The sequence below is a fragment of the Haliaeetus leucocephalus genome, unplaced genomic scaffold (genome assembly GCF_000737465.1).
Source record: "Haliaeetus leucocephalus isolate CR32 unplaced genomic scaffold, Haliaeetus_leucocephalus-4.0 Scaffold143, whole genome shotgun sequence".
NCBI classification, from domain to species: Eukaryota; Metazoa; Chordata; class Aves; order Accipitriformes; family Accipitridae; genus Haliaeetus; species Haliaeetus leucocephalus.
Window position 1 is genome coordinate 2,464,884 of NW_010972579.1, and position 23,210 is coordinate 2,488,093.

Consider the following 23,210-nt stretch of genomic DNA (forward strand, 5'->3'; position numbering starts at 1 on the left):
TGAGCGGGGCTGGGGGGGTTTGGGGAGGGCCGTGGGGCCACCGTGACGGGCGAACGCTGAGGGTGCCGTGGTGGGGAGCTCTGGGGTAGGGGGCCCCGGAGAAGGCCGGGCCGGGAGTGCCCGGGGCTGGGCTGAGGGGTCGTGCTGGGTTGGGGCTCTTTTGTTGCTGGGGTGAAGGGGAGCCCTGTGGAGAGGGTTGCTGAGGGGCACAGGGTCTGGGGGCAGAACTGGCGGGGGAACGCCTAGGCGCGGTGTGAGGTTGGGGCTCCCTGAGGAGAAAGAGGTGCACTGGGGAGCTGAGCGTTGCAAGGGGGTGTGCTGGGGAGAATGGGGGCGGAGGGCTACCCTCCGTGAGAGGATTACTGGGGAACAGTAGGAGGAAAGGGCTGTCTGAGGATAACGCTGTGGGCTGTGCTGGGGAAGATGCTGGGAGTGGTGATGAGGGGATAGTGCTTTAGGGACAACTATAATACTGGGGAGTATGCTGAGGTGATGGTGGGGAAAATGGTGCCTGAGGCTTTGTCAGTGTATATCATTAAAGTGAGGTTCCTTGATACATCTGAAAGGCATGTCTGAAAGAATTGAGAAATGGGGTTTGCAAGGAGGGGCTGGCATACTTAGAATGGGCTGGTAGGTTCAAGGAGAACTGCAAATCAAGGAGAAGAAAGATGCAGGTAGCTCTTTTGGGGAATGAGCCAGGCTCTGAGAACCTTGAGTTATTGCTGTTGTGTTCTTGCTTGTTGCAGTTGACCAGTGGATGAGAAAGTATCGCTTTCCTGCTGTGCTACGGCGTCCCAACCCTCCCTGATTTTGCAAAAGTGGATGTCTGACCATCCTGTAGGCATGGCACACTTGAGAGAATTTGCCAGCCAGGTAAGTGGCAATTAAAAATTTGTTTTCAATTCTTGTATCAAGAGCAAACTGCCTTAAGTTTGCTCTTGAAATGAGTTTAAAACAAATCACCAGAAAATCACTTTTTGCCACTCTTTATCTCTCTTGCACATGTCTCAGTTTACTCCTGTTAGCTGATTGATTTGTGTCTTATTCTGTGGTGGCATTGGACTGAGAGTGTTAAGTTGCCAGCGATATAGAAAGGGAATTCTTCACCCAGCGTGGTGCCTTTCTCTGAGGTTAACTTTGCTCTTCTTAGGGAGACGGGAATCATTGGCTCGCTGAGTATTTTGGGGAGGGGAAGTCTAGAAATGGGAACAGAAAAGCTGTGTGCAGACTGTGCCAGACATAACGTACTGAAGTGTTTATAGCAGTAGCCTGAGAAAAACGGTGCTTTTAACCCAAATGCATAAGAGGTAGTGATATTTAATACTGAACGTTTAACTTTTCTGAGAGAGATATCAGCCTCAGTGGATGTGGTTAAATCCTGTTGTGATGACATTTTCGTAAGAGGAATGTGGAAGGATGACGTCATGACTTGGGACTAAAAGCTAAACCACATTGATAGTATTGGCTAGAATCTTCTTTCTTCTGAATTTGGTTGTGGTGTGTGTTTGATTATTGGCAGATGTCAATACTGAATGTAGGTCTTGTTAAACCATGTTTTGTGAGAATTTTTGGCATTTTTCTCTTCTGCTCCTAGGTATGGGGTTATAATATTGAAAGCTTTAGTGGTTTGAGATGATGCTTTCTCCAAGCCTTTTCTGATTTAAAATTGATTTGGAATGCGTCTTAGTTTGCATGCTGTCTTTCACATAAACTGTTTCCTCAAAGTGAGTATGGAATTAAATGCAAATACAGTGCCTGAGTGAGTCATAGTATAGGGAGAGAAATGAAAGGAAAAGGAAAGGATACTGTCTGGTTAGGGCTGAGAACTGAGTTCTGTAGCTACAGAGGAGGTTGCTCTGAAGCTTTTTTATACACAACATTCACTAATGAAGCTTATCAGAGTTCCAGTGGTCTCATCTCTGAATTTATTCTGCAAATGTAAGGCATTCTCAGATTCTGTCATCCCATGACTCTCTGTCTGGTCCTGGAATAGGAAAGCAGTCTGTGTTGTCCATTCCTCAGGGCTCTTCAGAAATCCTTGATGGGACCTCATAATCTATGTAACTGAGGCTTGCAGTAGGAATTGGCTCAGAGTTCTCTTCACCAGAGTTGAGGGAGTGGTGGGAGGTACTGTGAAAATTGAGAGACTAAGACTTGGACTGGGATGTCAGAGGCTTGACTTGTCTTTGATTCCCAGTTCTGTTGCTGATGTGCAGGGTTACCTTAGGCAAATCCCCAGGTTGCTTTACCTCTGTGCCTCCATTTTCCTGCCTCAGCTAGTTGCCTTTCTCTCTTTTCTTGGCTGCTCTTTGCTGTGTACATAGAGAACAGTGGGTCTCCAGTCTTTATTGGGAGCCCTATCTGCTAGATGACGTATTTGTGTCACTGTGTTTAAAGCTCTCTTCTGAGCTCTGTTTCTAGTTTTGTTGTTCCCTATGTGACCTTGAAGAAGCCATTCAAGTTCTCTGGTTAAGTAATGCTTCACTCCCTTGAAGCAAATAATACTATCTGCGGAGCAAGTTGGGAGTTTCAGACAAATTTGTGTATTTCAAAGTGTTGAACACAAACTTCCCTCTTGTCTGTACTCCAGAAGTTCAAAACTGTCTCAGGTTTAGCAGTTGAAAAGAGCCATGTACAAATTTCATATAGACAGGGAAGCTTCCACATTTCCAGATACAAAGCTGATTTCCCCAAAGAGAACATAGTGCCTGCTGCAGATATCTCTGTTGGTGGCCCAGAGGTTAGCGTGTAGCATGCAATGTGGGTAAATGCTGGATGGGAAGTTGGGGAGGAGAGGAGGCAATGAAGGAAAGAAGGTCAGTAGTTGAGGTTTATTAAAACCAACTTCCTCCTTCCACTGCATTTGGCAGAGGAAAATTATGTTTGTTTGTCTGGTTGGAAAGTGCTCTAGTCAGAAATAACACTAAATGCCGCTGTAGTTCCATATAAACCTTTGGAGGCTGCTAAACTCCCAGTCAGCTTCAGCTCTCAAACTACTATGTCCATGACAATCTTTTTCTGTTACAGACTTCTCCCATATAGAACAGTGATTCTGATACTGAACTGCCCCAGACCAAGGAACTCTCACTTCTAAAGGGTTTAAGTACCTCTCAGTGTTTTATGCGGCAGATGCAGGTGTGACTCTTGCTCATGATGCTCAATATGACTCTTTTGAGAGTGAGATCCAGCCGGACACAGCCCAGAGAAGAGACCTTAAGCTGGTTCAAAGGGTATTTGCTTCTGTTCCCGGTACGCAGCTTATCTTTCCAGGTGGTAGCTACCCTTTCCAGGGTAGCTATTTACCCTTCTTCTGTAGTCTCTCAAAGGCTGTGGATATCACGTCTCTGCAGCTGGAGGTGTCAGAGCTGCCAAACCCATTCTTTCCCCATGAAGCAGCTGGTGTTACTGCCAGACACACTGCAATTCTTAATTCCTGATGTCTGCAGTGAGTCGCTCTGTTTTAAAACATGGCATCACCAGTTGTGATGGCAAACACTCCCACACCTGTCATGACAGAGCATCCTTCTTTCCTGTGCTGTGAGATTAGATCCTGGAGGGCAAAAGTGGAGCACATTACTCGTAGATTGTCCTCATCCCTCTCATACTTATTCCCTCCCCTTCCTGCGCATACAACCAAGATAGTGCTTTGTGTGCTCTCCCCCCAAAGCCTGTTCATGCCTGACTGAACCATCTCTAGTGTCTGACTGCTCTCAATGGGGAGAAACAGCATGAGGCTTTTTGCTCCAGAACTGCTGTGTAATTGACATTCAGTCAAGCAAAAAGGTACAGTGAGGTGACTATCCCTTAAAGGCTTTACGCATTGTAGTAGAACAAGGAGCAGCAGCTGGTCAGCTAGCTCTTCAGACTCTGGCCTGGAGCTCCATTTTGCAGCCCTGGTGGGTTCTGTGAATGTGGAAGAAAATGGAAAGATCCCAAGCTGGTGAGCAGTTGCAAAGTTGACAGGTGCTAATAAGCTTCTTTGGGTTATCTGTGGTCACTTATGCAGGTGTAAAGCATTTTATCTGGATTCTCTTACTTTCTACTTTGCAGCCAGGGTGATTATCTGATAATAAGGCTGGCACTGAGATTAATTTGTATTTAGAAAAGGGGTAGATTGTGCTTGTTGGACCCTTCATTGCAGTGCTCTGCAGGTGCAAATCTATTGGAGTAGGGGAGAGTCAGGCTACACAGAACGTGTTCTTCTCCCATGCCCCCCACTTGAGCCCCCCGCCCCGAGCGCAGCAGCATGCTTCTCTTCTGACAGAGCGGTGCATTTGCATAGCTCTCCATTCCTGGCATAACTACATTTGTTCTGCGGTCTGGTGAGTGCCGATGCTTCTATGCCCATCAATCTGAACATTTGCTCATCAGCAGTGAGTTACCATGTGGCAGCTCAAACGGGAACTTTTTTTTAATGGACAAGAGCTTTTGAGCAGATGTCCTGCAGACTAGCATCATTTTATCTATCTTAGTTTGTCATGGGAATTCAGGATTGCTTTCATGAAAATGCCATCTGGCAGTGTCTTCTGTGGTGTCTACAACGGTAGTTCACAAGGTGTTCCACTGGGCAGACATTGACCTGCTTGTATTGGGGATGGGCCTGTTTCCTCCTCCCTGTTTACGGAAAGTGAAGAAGTTCATTAGCCAACTCTGGTACTGCAGCAGGTGTCCAGGAGACTGTAACCATGGCTGGAATGACTCTCTGCCACTTTGCCCCATACTCGCTCACTAGGTTCTGGCTGTTGCTGGGTATGACTTGTGTGATTTTGGAAGCTCTGTCAAGGGATGCATGTTCTGAGGCCCTCTGTAGAGTCATACTCTTGCCCTGTCTCCTGAGAGCTCTGAAGCATTTCCAGGTCAGTTTTGAAGTGACAGGTACTGGGAAGGTAGATCCAGTACCTACAAAGTTCCCTGTTCCAACCTAATGTGATGGGCCTGTCTCTTCTGCCCATCAGAGTTGTATCATTTTCCTGAGTCCCTTGGGCGAAGTTTCCATGTGCTTGTCAGGAAGGTTTGTCTCCTTCACTGCCTTGACCTGAACTGCTTTGTTCCACAGAAAACGGGATAAACTGACATCGAAGTATGGAAGCTTGTTTACAAAGCTGTCCGTGATCACAGAGCCCGATACCTAAAACGGTGATTGTCCCAAAAGCTGCCTGCAGTAGCTGGTGCCCTTATGTTTGATGTCCTGTTCTTGAAGAATCAGTCCTAATTCTTTCATGTGCCAGGCTGAGGAGGGGAGCAGTAACTTACACCTTGCCATTTCTTTTCTCATGGGAAAATTACTTACTCGGGAGGGGAGGAAGGTTTTATTGCAGGGTTGCTTCCTGGCAGGTTTCATGTCGATAGTGTTTCCTTTACCAGCTGAGCCAGGTGCTTCTAGGAGATGATCCTCTTTCTCTCCCTTCTCCCTGATGTGTGGGAGCGGCTGATACGGTGAATGGCATTTTTACGGTGCAGTAGGTGACTGTGCAAGGTAACATCTGGGCCACCTTGCTGCCCCTTCCTGTAGGTTGGTCAAGAGGTGGAAACGGCTCCTGGCCTCTTGTGAGCCTGGACTAGCCAGACTGTTCTCCCTGTGCTGCAGTCATCATTCTCATGTTGTCTTCTGGCATTTTTCAAGCTCAAAACCTCTTTCTTTCCCCCGCCTCACTCTCTCCAGTCCCTGTTATGTATTTCCAGTTCCTTTCATCTCTGCATATCCCCTCCAGTCTGTTTCCAGTGCACTTGTTCAAAGTACAGCCTGTTTGGGTGTTGCCATGGATGCACAAGGATATTTGGTTATCCTTCTGTGTCTTGGACTGGAATGCACATGGAAATCCTGTTGAGCGAGCTGACTGTAAAGCTTACTCTGGGCCTGGCTTACTCCATATAGAGATGCACTGGGCGCAGAAGGCAAACAACCTGTAATGACTGGCTGGCTTAATCATTAAGGAGCACCTAGGGCTGCTCAGTGATGGCCTGCTGCTAGATCCTGGTGTTGGATGGAAAAATGCAGCTGCCCTGTTCTGAGATAAAATCTCTACCAGCTCAAGTCCCTTGCAAGGTAGCGGTCCCTCTGGGTGACATTTTGGAGGTGAGACTGAGAAGTTCTGGGTGTGGAAAACTCACTGTAACAGCTTGGCTGCTTCCTGTAGGTCAGGCCATATTTTCCAGATTTTTTTTTTTTTAAAACTAGACTTATTTTTTAAAAAATGCAGAAAAAATAATCACAACGAGCCTTTTAGTAGCATGAAGCAGAACAGGACTTCCTGGTCTGCAGCTGGACAGAATGAAATAGCATCAGAAAATGATTCTGATTTCTTCCCTTTCTTGTCCGTATTCATCTTAATAAAGAGTTAACTTTTGAAGCTGCTGTTAAAGAGTCAGTATTTCTCTGATGATCCTGTTGGTAGCTTCCCAGTTGATGTGCTTTTCTAATGAGGGAAATGCTTTTGCATCTGGGTGTGCCAGCCAGAGGAGAGGCTGTTCCAGAAAAGCAGGTCTGCTGATGGAGTGTCCATTCAGCTCTCTCGTCTCCTCTGGGATAGGCAGGTGTCTGGCCTACTTGCTGCTGACCTTCCAAAAGACATGAGGCTCCCTCTGCAAACATCTGAAGAGAGCGGGGCTGAGTGCTGCTTGGAACTCAGGCTGTAGCAGAGAAGACAGCTAATGTGAACTGGTACTTATATTACTGGAGTATTTCACCCTCTAAACAAGTAGGGAAGGGTGCAAATCTTTCAAATCTTGCCAAGCTCTGAATGCAGGAAGGCAGTCTAGGGAAACATCCTTGTGAACTTCTTATGGCCTCTTGCTTGTGCCCATTTTCTCATCTGGATCTTCAAAAGCTGGCTGGTTCTGGTATGCCTTGCCTGTCTCTATTCAAGTGTGAACAAGTGCTTGCTCATGGAGCTGCTTTGGCACCAATTTAGTGCCTGGAGTTGAACAGTCCTGTCCCAAAGGTGCTGACACCTTCTGTAGAGATACTTGCTGACATTCTCCTTCCGGGCTTCTGTCCCCTTCTTTCCCCACTATGGTCTGCAGGGGCAGAAAGCCCATGTAAAAGGTTTCTTCAGTTCTTCTAATCTTAGATATATTCTGTGTTAAGCTTCTCAGCATGTGGAGATCTTTTAGGATATGTGAGTTTCAGGTGAATTAAACAACACAGTAGATGCATAGATAGGGAGATGAGCTGTATGGGTATGCATGGTGCTCTGCAGGCTGCCGTGGGACTTGATGGATGTTTCCCATCTCTGCTTTCTGGTTTAGCACTCCAGGGTGGATCCTGAGGAGCTGTTCACCAAGCTGGAGCGGATCGGCAAAGGATCGTTTGGTGAAGTCTATAAAGGGATTGACAACCGCACCAAGGAGGTGGTTGCTATCAAGATCATTGATCTGGAGGAGGCTGAGGATGAAATTGAGGACATCCAGCAGGAGATTACAGTGCTCAGCCAGTGTGATAGTCCCTACATCACCCGGTACTATGGCTCCTACTTGAAGGTAGGACAAAGCCATGGTAATTCTCTTGCCAGAAGTTTGGGAGTGGGGTGGGCTTCTCTATGGGTGCTGCAGCTGATGGTGGTATACAGCACCAAAAGGTGCCCCATCTGTGAGTGTCTGTGGCAGCAGGAACAGCAATGGCTCTGCTCACTGCGTTTATGTGGTCTTAATAGGAAGCTGGGCTTTAAGACACTTGCAAAGCACATGGAAATGAGGTGCCTGGTATAGTGTGGTCCCAAGAGCAGGGCACTTCACTGGAGAGAAAATTATTTGTTGAAGAGGCTGACCTCTCCCTGGTTTGACCATTCTTGAAAGGAAGTTTGTGGAGTACTTTTCCAAAATACCACAGTTTTAGGGTACTACCACTGGGGCCTTTATGCCTCTGGAAAGAAGAGGAGTTTGAAACTGTACTTTGTGATCTTGTGATCATAATTTCATCAGAAATGGTGAAAAGAACAGGAACTGAGTCTTTGGAGGAGTGCTGATTCCACTTCCATTGAGAAGAGGTTTAGGAATCCCCAATGGAAGCTACTAGTGGTCATGACCAGAAGTGGCCTCTGCATGCCGGCTGCTGGAGGTATATGTAACACTGGGTCTGTAGTAAATAGTTCCTGAGCTCTTTGGATCCTGATTATTCCTTGTGTATTTTTCCAAAGGCTGTAATGCATTTTCTCAGCCTTCTACTGAAAACACCAAGCAAGCTCTAGTTTCGTGGATCTGCTGCTTATCTCCTACCAGGACCCTGTGAACCTGTCTGGAATTCTCTTCTCTGAGGAGTAAGAGTGTCTTGCTGATTGTACCCTTCAAGCTGGCAGTCCTGTTAATGAGATCAAAGGCTGCAAAGCTCCCCTGTCATTGTCAAGAGGGAGATGTGCTAGATCTGTTGCAGCAATGTTAAATGGCTCCAACTTGAAAATATGCTTATCTCTGTGGGCTGTGTAGTCTGGTGCCTGCAGGGCCACTAAGCTTGCTCAGATAAAACTGCAGACCGAGAGAAAGAAATGTACTGGGGGCAGGTCCACTGCTATAATGCTGTGTCAGCAGGAAAGAGGGATTTGGGAGCTCCCTTCTTAAGCCTCTGAAAGCTGTGGTGTGCAGCATCTCTTAGACTGTGTACAGGACGACTCATGTGTCTTGTTGCCTCTGGGGTGTTTCACTTTTCTGCCTGCTTTTTTTACTGTCTTTCCTTTTGATTTGTGCTCTTGCTTGCAGGGCACTAAGCTGTGGATAATCATGGAGTACCTAGGAGGAGGTTCAGCCCTGGATTTGGTAAGTATGTGGTAAGCTCTGGACCATGACAAACATTGGCTGGAGCCTTAGTTTGTGAAGTGCCCATAAGCTGGACACTCACTTGGCATACACCATCTTTTTGACAGCCCTGTGCCTGAAGGGTAGGCAGTGCAGAACAGACATGCTGGTTATGCATATCCCAGGACAGAGGAAATGTTTGCACGGAGCTCAGCTGTCAAAGCACTGTTCTCCAGCGTGCTCTGCTGCTTTACAGTGGGAAGAGCCAGCAAACTGAAATGTGACAGCAGCCAGTGGTTTTTGAGCAGTGTAAATCCATACTTCATCTAATAAGAGTTCATGGTATTGTTCAGTGCTTGCATAGCATTAAGCTCAGCAGGGACCTGGTCTATGAGCAGGATTCCCAGGTGTTTGATAATACAAATTACATCTAACAAGTTACCCCAGATTTTAAGGGAATACAAATGCAGAATAAACGCATGGGCAAAGTTCTGCCATGCTGTATTCTGTCACAGGATTTTGCTTTTCTCCTTAGGACAATAAAGCCTGTTTTTCCAGAGCAGTAACTAAGGTCATGTAGTGAAAACTGCTGAGCCTGCACTGACTTGGGGGAAGGGTGTAGCGGAGGGGCTGTCATCAGCAGAAGTCATCTTAGTGTCAGAACCTCAATTATTGCACTGAGAAGGTAGGACTTGTTTAGAGGAGAACTGATGGAAAGGAGAAGAGCTTTGATACAAAACTACATAGCCAGAGGGCAGAAGTTGTCTCCAGGCTGTTGCAGTAGCTGAAATTCAGTTCTTGCATGCTAGCAGAGAGACTTGAACAAGAGAAGCTGTTAAGATGTTCTGTTCACCAATGTATTTCCAGGCCAAAGCGAGAGATGAGCATCCTGCTGTTTGTCTGGGAAGCCTTTAATAGACTAACAGAAAATCCCCCAAAGATTTTCCATTTAATGTTGCCAGGTGCAAAGTCCAGCATTCTGCTTGCAGGACGTGCACCAGGCATGCAGTAGGTGTTTCCTGCTGAATATGACCTGCTTGGCCAAGGTTTCCAAGTAACAAACTGAAAGGCTGGAAAATCCAAAGCATCAGTCACCCTCCTTTAAGTCATCTTTTGCCCTTTATCAGCTGAAGCCGGGACCCCTCGAGGAGACTTATATAGCTACTATCCTAAGAGAAATCCTAAAGGGTTTGGATTATCTACACTCTGAGAGGAAGATCCACAGAGACATCAAAGGTAAGAGGGGAGAGCTCAGCTCTCTTTCTTGTAAGGGATGTTATTAACGTAAGATTTAGAAGTATTATACAGTAATAATCTGAGAAGTTTCAAAGACTGTTTCTCAGTGCTGCTTTTCCTGTTGGATTGCTTGTTTCTGAATCTGGTGCTTATCATTTTATTGCAAGTCATGTTTTTCATGTCTTTAGGGTTTAGAGTAACAGTAAGGATCTGTAGCTCTTCTCTGGCATTTGTAGTTTGGACAGGCAGGGGGCTAAAGCAAAGGAGTCAATGGAAGGCATGCTCAAATATTAGCCGACTCTCAGTTATGTCTGGACATTTGCTTTACTGCTGGACCCCAAGGCGTGTGTATGCTGGTTATCATGGTTATAACTTATTGTGAAGGTGAGCTGTCCTCATGCAGGGTTCACAGCCCTAGAAAATCAGGGCAGCTTGTGTCAGCTTATCCTGTTACTGATTTTTATAGTCATTGGCCTTATGCAGTGTAGAGAGACCTGGCATCTGCCTCCCGACAAGCAGTCTCACACCGAGCACAGAGCATCAAAGGACAGCAGGAGGGTGAGAGGACAGTGCTGTGGAGACGTGGCCAGTGTTGGATGCTAACTGCTCTGACCCTCTGCAGGAGGGGGTGTGAGCAAGCAGAGCAGAGAAACCTCATGCAGGGAGATACACAACAGAATCTTTTCTACATATGGGAGACTACACATTTCTAGTGCTGCAAGCTGTGCAGGACTGTTGGCCACCAGCAGACTTGGGAGATGCTGAAAGTTTGTAGGTAGAGTCTCTCTCAGAATGAAAAGTCCTACAAAAAAACCCCCATGGCCCAAAACGTGAGCAATGTTGCTCTTAAGCTGAGTGAGTGGGAAGCAGTACAAGACCAGGATTTGTGAGCTCTTTAGAAGGATCTGCTATTTAACCTGTGCTGAATGCTACTCTGAAAAAAAATCAAGACCATTTGAGGTATCTTCGGCCATGTTGCCCTCTCTTCTTTGTGTGGCCAGGAATCGCATGTAGTTGATTGTGTGGCCCTTCACATCTACTCCTTGCTGCTCCCCTAGAAATATTCCCCTTCGGATCCAGCCAAGTGGAGGAACTTGTTCCGTGTTACCCAGCAGAGGTCAGAGCATGAGAATGAGTCTGAGGCTGGAAATCCAAGCTGAGCATTTTCACTGGGGCAAAGGAGGATGTCACAGGAGGTCTATTCTCAGTATTCAGTTCTGTGTGTGCTGGAGATGATTCAGAAACCAGTGGACTTAATGCTTATTTGTGTGAACAGCTGCCAATGTGCTGCTTTCGGAACAAGGAGATGTGAAACTGGCTGACTTTGGGGTGGCTGGACAGTTGACAGACACACAAATCAAGAGAAACACCTTTGTCGGGACTCCGTTCTGGATGGCACCAGAGGTCATCAAACAGTCTGCTTATGACTTCAAGGTGAGCTGGGAGCAAGAGGATCGCTACTTGGTGCTACTATATATGAGGTGGTGCTAGGGTTAATACAGGGATTGGAAGTGCTGCTTATTGCAAGAATGATACTTTGCTGTTATGGTTCAGGGTCTGTTGGAGAAGTTTGTCTATTAGACATGAAACACCCTATCTGATTTTATGTGATCAGCCCTTTGGCTGTGCTAAAGTTGCATGCTTCCATGTTGCAGAATTGCTCGTTGCTGTTCCGTGCTGTCACTGTTCTTGCTCTTCTTTCAGGCAGACATCTGGTCCCTTGGAATTACAGCCATTGAACTAGCAAAGGGAGAGCCTCCAAATTCTGACTTGCATCCTATGAGGGTTCTCTTCCTGATCCCCAAAAATAACCCTCCAACACTTGAGGGTCACCACAGCAAGCCCTTCAAGGAATTTGTGGAAGCCTGCCTCAATAAGGATCCTAGATTTGTGAGTATTGCTGTCCACCTGTGAATTTGGGTAAAGTATTGCAGAGGTCAAAGATTTATTTAGCAGGAAGACCTTTTGGTGCAAGGCTCCTGGAGAGGAAGAAGTACTGAGCTTGCCAAATGGACGGGCAAGCCTGGCAAGAATTGAAGTCCATGCACTTGTGTGTTTAGTGTATGGAGATGGTTAGATGTAGCATGCTTTCCTTATTTGCTCCAGAGGCCAACGGCTAAAGAATTGCTAAAGCACAAGTTCATCACACGCTACACCAAGAAAACCTCATTCCTAATGGAGCTGATAGATCGATTCAAGCGCTGGAAGTCGGAGGGCCATGGAGAAGATTCCAGTTCTGGTGATTCTGATATGTACGTACATGTTCTGCATGGAGGGGTGCCTCTGCTGTACCCTGCATGCCCTGGGGTGGCCTACTGCAAACAGCTCAGGTCTTTTCCCCACCTTGATTGGAGATCTTAAAGTAGCTCAGGGAGACCTGTGAGCACCTGTTTGTGGGAGCAGGTGACTGCTGCCTGAAGAAACAGGCTGTTACCTCCTGTTCAGTGGGACCTGGTACTCTATTCTAGTCTTACCCTGTGGAGCCTCTTTGAGTGTAAGGAATCAGAAGTACTAACAAGAAATGTCTAGTCTGTGTGTAACTAGTAAAACAAGGCTCTTGTTGCCTTTATTTTATGCACATTCAGTTAAATGCAAGAACTACAGGCTTCAGAAACTGTGGCAACAGCTGTGTATGTGTGTTTGTGTATTCATGAGTAGAGAGCTTTGGTACTGATGTGGAGGATAATGAGGCTATGAGCCTTGGGTGAGGAAAGAGCGCTTTGTTGCCAGGCTGGTGTCACAGAGCTTCTCTTCACCTGTAGTGGCAGCGACTCAAGTGACCAATGATTCTGGGAGGTTGGCTTGCAATATCTAAGCCTGGCCCCTCAAATTGTGCACTTGGATTGTCTTCAAAGTCTCCTAAATTTAACTAGCACTTGAAACTGTCTTCAAGCTGGCTAGAGCAGAAAGGTGGTTGTGGTGATTTGGAAACGTGATGTAGTACTTGGCTCAGATCTCTGTTGTGCTGTATATGGGCTGTAGAGACTGAAGCGGTTTCTCTTTAGGATTTTTACTGGGATAGGGAAATGCCTGTGCCCCCTGTGGTGATACGACAATCAGATGGGGGAGAGCTTGTGACTATGGGAATGCATGGGTAAACTCCCAGTGTATGGAGCTGAGGCTTTGTCTTGACCTTCCCCTTTTCATTTGCAGTGATGGAGACACAGAGGATGGAGACCAGGGTCCAATCTGGACATTCCCACCAACTATTCGCCCCAACTCCTTGAGCAAGCTGCACAAAGGAATGGCTCTTCATGGTTCCCAGAAGGTCTGTTTGCTATCTGTTCTTTCAGAGGTGGACTGAACTAACACAAGTGAGGGTCTTGGGGAAGCTACCAGTCACTCATGTTCTGTCTAAAAATTTACTTCAGTCTAGTATCAAGGGTTAGTGCCCCAGAGTTGCCTCTTCCGCATCATCAGGGTTCTGCAATCTGTGGCTTTTGAGAGACCTGGTGAGGGGACTGCCATCGAAGTGCTGTGAATTTACCAAAGGCTTAGTAGTTTATGTGCCCTGGGAGCCTTTGCCTATGCTTATAACTTCTTTCCATGTTGCTTTCTAGCCAACTGAGCCCATCAAGAGGCAGCCACGGTCACAATGTCTCTCCACACTTGTTCACCCAGTTTTTGGGGAGGTGAGTAGAACCTTCTTGGTGTCTGTGGTGGCTGGAGATGAAGTGGAAAGCGAGTATGTCCCTGGAGTGTCCTCTCCAATACACTTGTGTTCCTAGAAGCATAGCATTACTATGTTGTCTTCTGGTGAGGATAAGGTAGAGGAGTACCTGCTTCTTATCCGTGTCTTAGGCTTGCTAATGCCTGGGTAACTCTGGAGTCTGATGTCCCTGGCCACCATGGCTGAAGTTCAGCTCCTTTTAGGGCAGGCAGGTATTTGAGCTTGCATGTTGCTGTGCATGTTCCCTGCCCTCATGCTATATGCCGCTGTCCACAGCGGAGTCACCAAGGGAAATGTGGGTGGATTAGAGCATGAACTGGTTTTGCCACTTACTAGGCTGCCTTCTTGATTTATACACGCCTGCTATTGCTAGCATGCCGAGGCCAAGGAGTTACCACCATATGGCCTGTGGAAGGTAGACAGAGAAAATGCGTTTGGAAAATCCACCCTGTTTCCCTGCCTTGTGTTCTGGGTGGGGATGCAGAGTTGAATTAAAAACTACCATTAATGATGGGATAGTGTCTGTATCAACGGAGAACTGAATTGTCTTTCCAGCTCGGTGATGTTTTAAGGGAGGAGAAGAGGATGATAATCATAAGGGGGCTGCTGGCTAGGTTCTTCAGTTGCTGTTTCCAGCAGGAGTATAGGAAAGGTGGTTCTGCTTCAGAAGAAGTCACTTAGACACTGCATGGCAGGGTTCTTTTCTTGGGTTGCTGGGTCACAGAGACCGTTTCTCTCATCCTGATGACTTGCTGTTTTCTGGATCTTGATGTTGTTCCAGGGGTGGCCCAGCAGAGAGCTGTGCTTTTTCAGGGATAGTCTCTGGGCTTAAATCTCTTTTCTCGGGTCTAGTGCTATGTGGAAAGAGGGTTTGCTGCAGGGCAGGAAGTGGAAGTCATTCTGAAAAGCAGGCTCTTGAGACAGCACCGCTTTGGAAATTGAGATGTTTAGCTAACCGGCTTCTTCTGTACTCCACTGGGCTTGACTTTCCAGAGGTCAGAGCATGATGCAGAGGGTCTGGGTCTTGTAGGCCTAGACCCATGAGAGAAAAATGGATAAAAATAATGTTGGTTTCTGATGCAGGCAGTTTGTCTGTGCAGCATAATCACTGACATCTGGTTCTCAGCCCTTTCTGTTTAGGGGCCTTCTGGGGGAGGGGGTGGTCAGAGCTGTGGGTTCTCCAAACCAATGGGTACATCTTCGTGCTTCTCCTTACCAACATTGCTGCACCAGTTCCAGGCAGAAAGTGGCTTCCTGGATTTTTCATTTCTGCTAGTTTGACTCCCTTGCCCCAGATTTGCTGATCCTCCTTTCCTTTGCTTAGACTTCCCTGCTGCCTCTGCCCATCCCACTCAGCAAAATCAGGTGCAGGAAAGGTTCTGGGCAGTCTCTGAAATAACCTGGCTTCTGTGTGCAGTAGTAGGGGGCTGGAAGAAAACTTTTCTCCAAGTAGGAAATCTGCTTCACTGCTGGTTGCACGCGTTGTTCTTTTCAGTTCTAGTTTCCTACCAACAGCAGACTTTCTCCTTCTCACCATTGTATTATTGCCTCTTAGACCTGCTAGGTTTTGATCATCTCTTTCCATAAAAGGGCTGAAGCTGGGCTTTGTGAATTGAAATCTTACTGAGATGCTGTTCATAATCTTTTATATGTCTTCCCTGCCTGTGTATTATTGGATGTTAATATTGAAAATGACCCATGCTGGGTCATTAACACAGATGTGGGCAACTGCAGATCTGGAAACCTGTCTGCCCTTTCTGGGGCAGGGAGGAAAGGTAAGGTATTTGGGGCTGGAGGACTAAGCGGTAAAATAAAAGCCAACCTGTAAGCCTTTGCGTGGTACAGCTCTCTAACCCCCTGCTAACCTACAGAAAACTCTTCTGCAGTGGAAAGTGGCAGGGTAACACAGACTGCTCACATCACAGGCTGCTGGGCAAGCTAAAGGTCAGTGGCTTGGCATCAAAGGCTGATGATAAACTGGCAACTTACCTGCAGGACAGACCTTGTGTCTCATTTTGCTCTGAGGCAGGCAGTCTTTGATCAGGTAGACGTTAAATCAAATCCTTGGCTTTAGCATCACAACTATTTTTGGCCTAAGAAGTCTGTATCCTTGATGTGTAATGGAGTTGCCCTCTGTGCCCCCTGCCACTTCTGAATGAGCAGAGGCATGTGTGAGTTGCTGTCACAGCTGAGGCTTTGTGTTAGTGAGCAATTACCCCACTGAAGAGGCAGCAGCTCTTTTTGGCTAGGAACCATTTTGTTTCCAGTGGGGGACTTAGAGCACTGGGATGGCTGCAGCTGGGGATTAGCATTCATATTGTCCTGCTTTCTGGACCATGGAGAAAAGGTGAGCTCCAACAACAGGAAAGGCTGATCCTAGAATTGCAGGCAAAGAACTGTGAGGCTTATGTAAAGCCCTTTAATCAGCGTAGTCTAACGGGAGCTTAATTGAACTGGACAGTGGTTAGCTGGCAGACATTGCGTGTTCAACAAAAGGTTTTGATTTTTGTTCAGCTCACTGTGTAATGACACGCACTAGGGAAGGGCCTGCCACATGAGCTGCTTGTGAGAAGGAGGTGGGAAAATGCTGCAGAGGATGCAACTGTGGGTTTTCCGACGACAGACTCCTTCAGGCCTCAGCATCAGTGACCTGTAAGGAGTTTCTTAAGGACAGAGGTGTAGCTATTTCAAATTAACAACTGGAACCATGTGCAAGTAGACTTGTGGCTGGTGAGGCCTAGTCAGAGTGCGCTAACCGTGATGGATGTGAACTGAGGCTTTTCATCTAGGGCAGATGCTGCACATGGAGGTCTTGGTGCGTGGGCTTCATTCCCCTGCTCCCCTGGGGAAAGCTCGCTCTTGGGGAGGAGTGTTGGAGACCAAGTGGCTCAGGATCCATAGCGTGGTAGTAGTCTGCCTTGCCCTCCCAGTCACTAGAAGCTACTCAAGACTTTTTTGTGGTTATTAAAAGTGGTGGTGACTAACTCCGGGTGTTATGATATTTTTCTTGCCCTACCTGTCTGCAAGCCTTTGTGTGCCTCTGGGTGCTAAGCTGTTGTTAGCAGCAAGGGTGACTGTACTGGTTCAGATACCACTGGAGTTCCTTGTTCTGTTACTGCTTATGGGTTTTCAGGGCTGTCGATCCATTTCTAATATCATTTAGTTTGTTTAGGAGTACATCAGGGCCTGTTTGTTAAGGACTTCAATTGCTATCAGAACCTGGAGGAAAGTTGACACAGACAACTGACATTGGACTTCTGTCTTCCTGACCTATGAAAAGAGCCCTTTTTCATTTTTTTAAGAATGTTTGCCCTCCTGCACCCTTGTGGAGTCATACTAAAAGGGAAAGGGACTTAATGTCTGTACTGCACTGCTTGACCAGTGCTTTCTGCAATGAGATAAGGAACTAATGTGCTGTTTCTGGGTTGCAGCTTAAAGATAAGCACAAGCAGACTGGAGGCAATGTGGGAGCTATGGAGGAGCTGGAGAATGCCTTTAGCTTGGCTGAGGAGTCCTGCCCAGGCATCTCTGACAAACTGATAGCACACATGGTAGAGCGGGTACAAAGGTGAGTGTCCTCTAGAGCGTGAGCTGGGCTGGAGCTGGCAGTGAACTGAACCATTGTTATACTCCATCGCTATGGTAAAGGTTGGTGCTGAGCAGTCAAGATACCCAACAAGTGAATATTGATGACAGCTGACCTGATAGTCCCTTAAGTCATTTCTTTTAACTTGCTTTTCATTTAATGGAAGTGGTTCTTCCTGCCTCAGAAGTCCTTTCTCACACTGAAAAAGTTTCTGTAGTGTAGATGAATGTTGCAGAGCATGGAAAGATGCTGCTATTCACCTTCATCTTGCTTAGATATATATAGATATATGATGTCCTGCTGGTCCCATTACCCAGGTAGCGAGGACTATGCAAAATGTCATCGGGATTGCTTCTGGAATAGTGAGTATCTGTTTCATCGCAAGGAATGTGCTTTACAGCACTACCCGCAGCCAGTCACTCTGCTTGCCCAGCTTCAGGCAGCAGGAAAGTGTATTTTTCCTGAAGTCTCGTAGAATTAAGTTCTTTGCTGCTCAGCAGGTGCTGCGTCAAATTTGCCTCCACTACTGGCGCCAAGTTCAGTCACATCCATGTGTTGCAGGCAACAGTGTCAGATCCTGATCACAGGTTTATCAGGCTTTATTTAACATTAATTTTGCTTTTCTCCCTTTCACAGCAGGCTGTCCTAAATCTCGCCCTTTCCTCACCAGCTGAGTAACGTTAACATTTGGCCCCTCACTGGTTAGAAGGCTGGAAGTATTTTGCTATACATGTGACCAAAGGAGCCATTCTGTGCTCAGGTTCACAGTCTTTACACCCTTGAACTTGGGCTTTCTAAGCATTTATTTCTGATGGGTATAAGCTGTCATAGTTTGCGCCTTGTAGCTCAAGTATCCATTGGATGCTGTCAAAGAAAAGCCTTAGATATTAAGGACTGAAAATACTGGCCATCCTTGAGGGCTTCTGTTACTAAGTCATTCAAGCTTTCAAGCAAATATGCTATCGGCCTGTTTGTTTAGATTCCCACATCTAATCATCACTTAAAGCCAGAAAGAGAATACTCTTATCTCTTCTGGCTGACCCACAGAGGTGACAGAAAGTGTCCTGGTGACGCCTGCAAAAACTTTAGCCTCTAGCTAAGCAGGAGGTACTCGCAGCTGGGTGACATCAGGGCAGCTGTTTCAGTGTCATTCACTTCTGTTGGCCTAGAAGTGGCACTACTGGACGGTGCAAGATGCTGGCGTTTTTTTGGAGGTTTGCAAAACCTCACAGACCCTGGTTGGTTTCTTACTGTAAAACACTAATGCTCAAAATTTCTTACTAGCCTAAAATTGAATCTTAAAAGCCTAAAAAAAGTGCCACCTTGTTTTTTTTGTTAAATTGCTGTTTTTTTCTTTCAAGACTTCTTTATCTAGAAAACTGACAGTGGCAATGGGGGTGGGGACAAACACATCCACACTTACTTACCTCTTCATCCACAGACAGGCTGCCTGGTGCAGTGTATGTGGGCTGTCTTCCAGGTGAAGGCTTGAAATGGATAGTAGTGACCAGTTTTACCCGTTACTCTTTCTTGCAGGTTTTCACACAGTCGGAACCACCTGACCTCTGCCCGCTGACGCCGACATTCCCTGCTGCTGTTTTGAGGGGGGAAGGATTTTTTCCAGCTTCATACGAACTACATCTCTAATCCAGACTACCATCTGCTGTTGGATGTAACATTGTGTTACAGACTCCGGGACATTTCAGAGCCTCCATATTACACGTGTTTCCATGATAACCCAGGGTGGGGTTTGCAATGCAAGTACAATTTAGACCTTTTGCAGAACCCGAGATGGGTGGTCTAATTGTTTTTACAATGTAATCAATGCAGTTTTTAATTGTTTCCCTATGGATGTATCCATTTTGGCTTGGTTTGATTCACAGCTTGGTACTGGTAAATGCCTGGCTACTGGAAAAGAGGGAGATTCTCTTCCATTGAGATATGTTTCAAAGGTGAGCCTGATGGGTTTAGCCTCCTGCCCTTCCTAAAGAAGTGTTTGTGAGCAGTAAGTAACGTGTGAGTGCAGGTATGTTTGCAAGCTCTCCATGCATTACGGCCTCTGGGAAAGTGAGAGCAGGTCTCTGGTTGTTCTGGAGGATTGCTTCAACTCCTTCACACACTAGTAATGAAAAGCTTTTCAGTATAGCAGCAGCTGAGCGAGTAAACTGCTGCTCTTTCCCAGCTTGTCATTTCACAGGAGGATGGGTTTGCTGACTGTACTTGTTTTTTGGCTCTGGGACATCAGTTTGTATTAGGCCTTGGTTCATCTAATTCAGGCAACAGCCTTGGGTCTCGAGGGACTGGAAGGCAAAGTGGTTACATTTGGTTTGGGAGCTGGTGGAGTTCCTTTCTGTGGTACTTTCTGCAACTGAAGCAACTAGATACACAGGTTTGGCAGTCCTAGTCTCTGAGCCAAGCAAAGCAGACACTTACTGTGTGTGCCCAAATGTTGCAGAAGGATTAAAAAAAGGCAGTGGGGGGAACACAACAGCCAAAGGCGCTGACGGGGCTTCAGTGCAAAAGGCAGACTGATGTTGTGCAGCAGTTCTTGAGGCAAGAAACCTGTTGCCTACAGAAAGGTATAAGTTGGATGACTAGCAGCAATGGTAGCTGTGTGGTGTTGTGGCTGGGGGTTTGCAAAAGCTGCTCTAGGCCTCCATCCCCTTCTTCTCAACTTTCCCTTTCTGGCTCTTCTTTCAGCCTGGAATCTCAACTCACTGAAGCCAGGGCTCTGCTCTAATTGATGAGCTGTGGTGGTGTTTGCTAGTAGAGAAATTAAAGCATCTACTGCCATAGTGGCTGCGTAAGGTATTCCAGTGGAGCTGTCCCCAACTAACTTTGCTTTCTGTATAATACTAGTTTATAAAGCAAATCTTTAATTCAGGTAAATGCACAGATCTTAAATCTATACTTTAAAGGTCTACAAAAATAGACTTAGGAAAATAACTTCTGGATAGCTAGCTGCTTAGAGATTGGCTCTCTAACTGTAAAGATATTCCCATTAAGTCAGCAAGACCTTTGCTATCCAGATCTTTCTGTCTGGGTGTTTGTGTGTGAATGATGTGACTCACCCCAAAGCCACTGAGAACAAAAGCTGTAGCTGTTCAGCATTTTTTTTTTTTTTTTTTTTTTAAGATAGGCCACTTACTTAGTAGCAAGGCTTGATTTTTGGTACTTTGATTCAGACCTGCAGATTGTAAGTGCTGGGCTAAAAGTAGCTCAAAAGGACCATACATTCCCTCCTCCTGGTGTGCAGTGTTCACTGTAGCTTATGACTATCCTTTACTCTTCCTCTCTGATGGATAAATACAAGCTCAGCAAACACTATGAACTTGTCCGGTAGAGAAGAGGTGCTGCTGTTTGATCTTGCTGGAGATCTGCTGCAGAGTGGCATTTATCTATGGTGAAAGCCGTCTCGGAGCCTGCATTTATGAAGAACAAACCCATTTTTTTTCCTCAGGAGAAGTGAGTTAACATATAGACAGGAAACTTACTGAGGTGGAAGGCAGAGGCTGCAGTCCAGCAGAAAGGCAGCTGAAGGGCTCCTGCTGCTTCTAAAGTTGCTGTTCATGACAGTAGCAAATCGTGTCAATAAGGTACCCTGTGTTATTACTCACATGCACTGCAGTGTAATGAGTAAACTTTTTAAAGAAAACAATCCCCACAAACTTTGTCCAGTATTCAAAGAAACAATGGTTTTAGTTTTTAAAAACATTGAAAGGGATCTGCCACTTTCAATAAAGTAACAAAACAAATGAGGCTGGTGTAACTTTGTATTATTAGGGAAAAACTATTTGTTCAAACTGCTTTTCTCTGCATTCTCCTTAGTCTTCCCCTGCATCTTCCTGCCTCACGTACAGTTAACAGCGACCTGTGAGCCAGACCCAGTGTTAACTACTTTTGGTGCACAGAGGGAATACAGTGAAAGGCATGTTATGTTACTCCTTTAGCTGTTGCACACCAGCGTTAAGGGAAGCACAAACTGTTCGCAAAAGGGTAGCTGTGCTCCGGAGAATGCTTCAGTGTGGTTTCTGCTGGAGTCTGTTTATTGATCTGGTGACAGGACTGTGGTGATGGTGCAGCCTTTCTCATCTGCAGCTGAAGTGGGGAAAGGGTAGTTTTAGTGCAGCACTTTGGGGATGAGCATGCAGAGATACACAGATGGGTACAGCTTGTATTTTGTGGGGGTGACTGAAAGTCTGCCTTCTAAAATGAAAGCTCTGACAATTAATGTTCCCCCGTCAGACTCTCTAAACCTTTACAATGAAGTACTTACTTACTTACTTAACTTCACTGCATGTGAGCCATGCCCCACTTGCACCCGAGCGGTTTGAGTACAGTTAGACGCTGACCACCTTGTGTACATGCATGTTGCTGACACTTCAGCAGAGATAAAGCTCTGGTGATGTCACCAACATGAAAGAGGGAGGTGAATTATCGGCTGCAACAGGAGTCACTCTTGTAACTGGGGAAGACAAAGGGAGCAGTTGCCAGAACAGCTCTGGTAAGTTGCATTAAACACATGGTAGGAACTACTGCAAAAACTTGCTCTGGTTTCTGAAGCAGTGAAGGAGGACTCTCTTACACTGAGTTAAGGACAGCCAGCCAGCCCCACGGGAAGCAGGGAACACTGGTAGCATTTACCAGAAAGGATGGCTTTTTGAAATGAAATGAGACCATGGATATTAAGCCATGAGGTCCCAAGAGCAAGGGTTCATCTCTCCCTTAACATACATCCTGCTAGCAAGAAACCAATTAGTAAGGAGCAGCTGTATTCTGTTCTTTCCTAGTGCTCTAAGGAAACTGCTCATGATTGTAGCAAAGACAAAAATACTTCTGCAGGATTCTGGTAAAATTAAAATACTACATGGTATTGCACAGAAGAACTGCTATGACACTGAAATCCTCATCCATCTGAAAGCTTGCCAAGGTAAGAGGGAAGCAGTTTTGCCAGGGATAGTGAAGTTTCTGGCTTTTAGAGCCTGTGCTCCTGCATTTTAAATGGCATTCTCCACCCGAGAAGGGACTTCTGTTGCCTGCTGACCTTGGTTTCTGGTCAGCTAGCACCAGAGGCTCCTCTTTCAGGGACCACACCTCAGCCACTGTAGATAGCACACACATCCTCAAGACAGGAAATATTGAGCTGCAGGTTAATACACATAAGCAACTTCAGGATCATCTACTCCTCAGTTGCCCAAAAATCTTAAGGAAGGACTTCTGCTCACTGCATCTCTCCTGCAACAGGAGTTGTAACAGTACTATTCTGCTACATGGATGTGACAGGAGGATAAATAGAGCATAGGTGTTCAAACAGCCTGTGGATTAGCCATGTAAGTACTTAACAGTCATGCACCAACACCTTTAGGGTGTGTCCTTCCACTGTGTTCTTTCTTTGATCATTTTTCTCAAGGTCTGAAGTTGTTTCCTTGTGTTCCAGGCTAAAGCAGTGTTCCTTATGATACAAGATGGAAAAACAAGTGTGGGGGGAAGAGACTTGTCTGGAACTGCAAGGGAGTGTACAAAAGCCAAGCCGCCATGGTGCTTGCTGAGGGTGAGGCCATCTTGTACAGTTCCTTCCATCTACCCATAACACCTGGTACATTTCAGTCTGATCTTTATGCATGATGCTAGGGAGACTGACAGCTGATTTATCGAGGTAGCTTAGACAAAGTCTAGCTGATGTTAAGCAAGTAAGCTACCTCTGTCAGCTAGTTAAAAGAAAAAAAAAATTAAAAGCACCAGGGCCAAATACCAGGCTATTTCATCCTCAGGCAGAAAACACTGCACACGCTCTTGCACCGCACTTGCAGAAACACGTTTCTCCTGCTCTTCTGCCCTTGTCTCTTCTGGCAATTAGCCAGGCCTTGCTTTTGTAACACAAACACCAGAGCATGTGCACTGCCCTTCAACACAGCTTGCTTTTGGGGACCCCAGGGCCTCTGCCCCAAGCCTGTGCCACAGCTGCGCAGGCCCCAGCCTGTGCCACAGAGG

The 23,210-nt window shown here is 46.3% G+C and overlaps 1 protein-coding gene across 3 annotated transcripts; it reads left to right on the top strand.

The window, feature by feature from the left end:
* The first annotated feature begins 751 nt into the window (after positions 1–751).
* STK25 (serine/threonine kinase 25) lies at positions 752–20,951 on the top strand. Of its 3 annotated transcripts, XM_010561243.1 has the most exons (11): positions 752–873; positions 7,249–7,479; positions 8,692–8,748; positions 9,855–9,963; positions 11,240–11,397; positions 11,668–11,853; positions 12,070–12,215; positions 13,117–13,231; positions 13,524–13,595; positions 17,065–17,201; positions 18,756–20,951. In XM_010561243.1, exons 1-11 carry the CDS (start codon positions 823–825, stop codon positions 18,793–18,795), a joined length of 1,302 nt encoding a protein of 433 aa, XP_010559545.1. In that variant the 5' UTR covers positions 752–822; the 3' UTR covers positions 18,796–20,951. The 3 variants fall into 3 exon arrangements, with proteins under 3 accessions (XP_010559545.1, XP_010559547.1, XP_010559546.1); XM_010561245.1 differs by lacking the exon at positions 752–873 and having other exon boundaries at positions 7,388–8,056; XM_010561244.1 differs by lacking the exon at positions 752–873 and having other exon boundaries at positions 7,395–7,479; positions 7,921–8,748.
* Positions 20,952–23,210: the final 2,259 nt, after the last annotated feature.

Excerpts from the sequence above, each read along its gene's own strand:
- STK25 (XM_010561243.1), top strand. The coding sequence starts at position 823 with ATGTCTGACCATCCTGTAGGCATGGCACACTTGAGAGAATTTGCCAGC. Across the intron at positions 13,596-17,064 it reads TTCACCCAGTTTTTGGGGAG|CTTAAAGATAAGCACAAGCA; the intron begins GTGAGTAGAACC and ends TCTGGGTTGCAG. Across the intron at positions 17,202-18,755 it reads ATGGTAGAGCGGGTACAAAG|GTTTTCACACAGTCGGAACC; the intron begins GTGAGTGTCCTC and ends TCTTTCTTGCAG.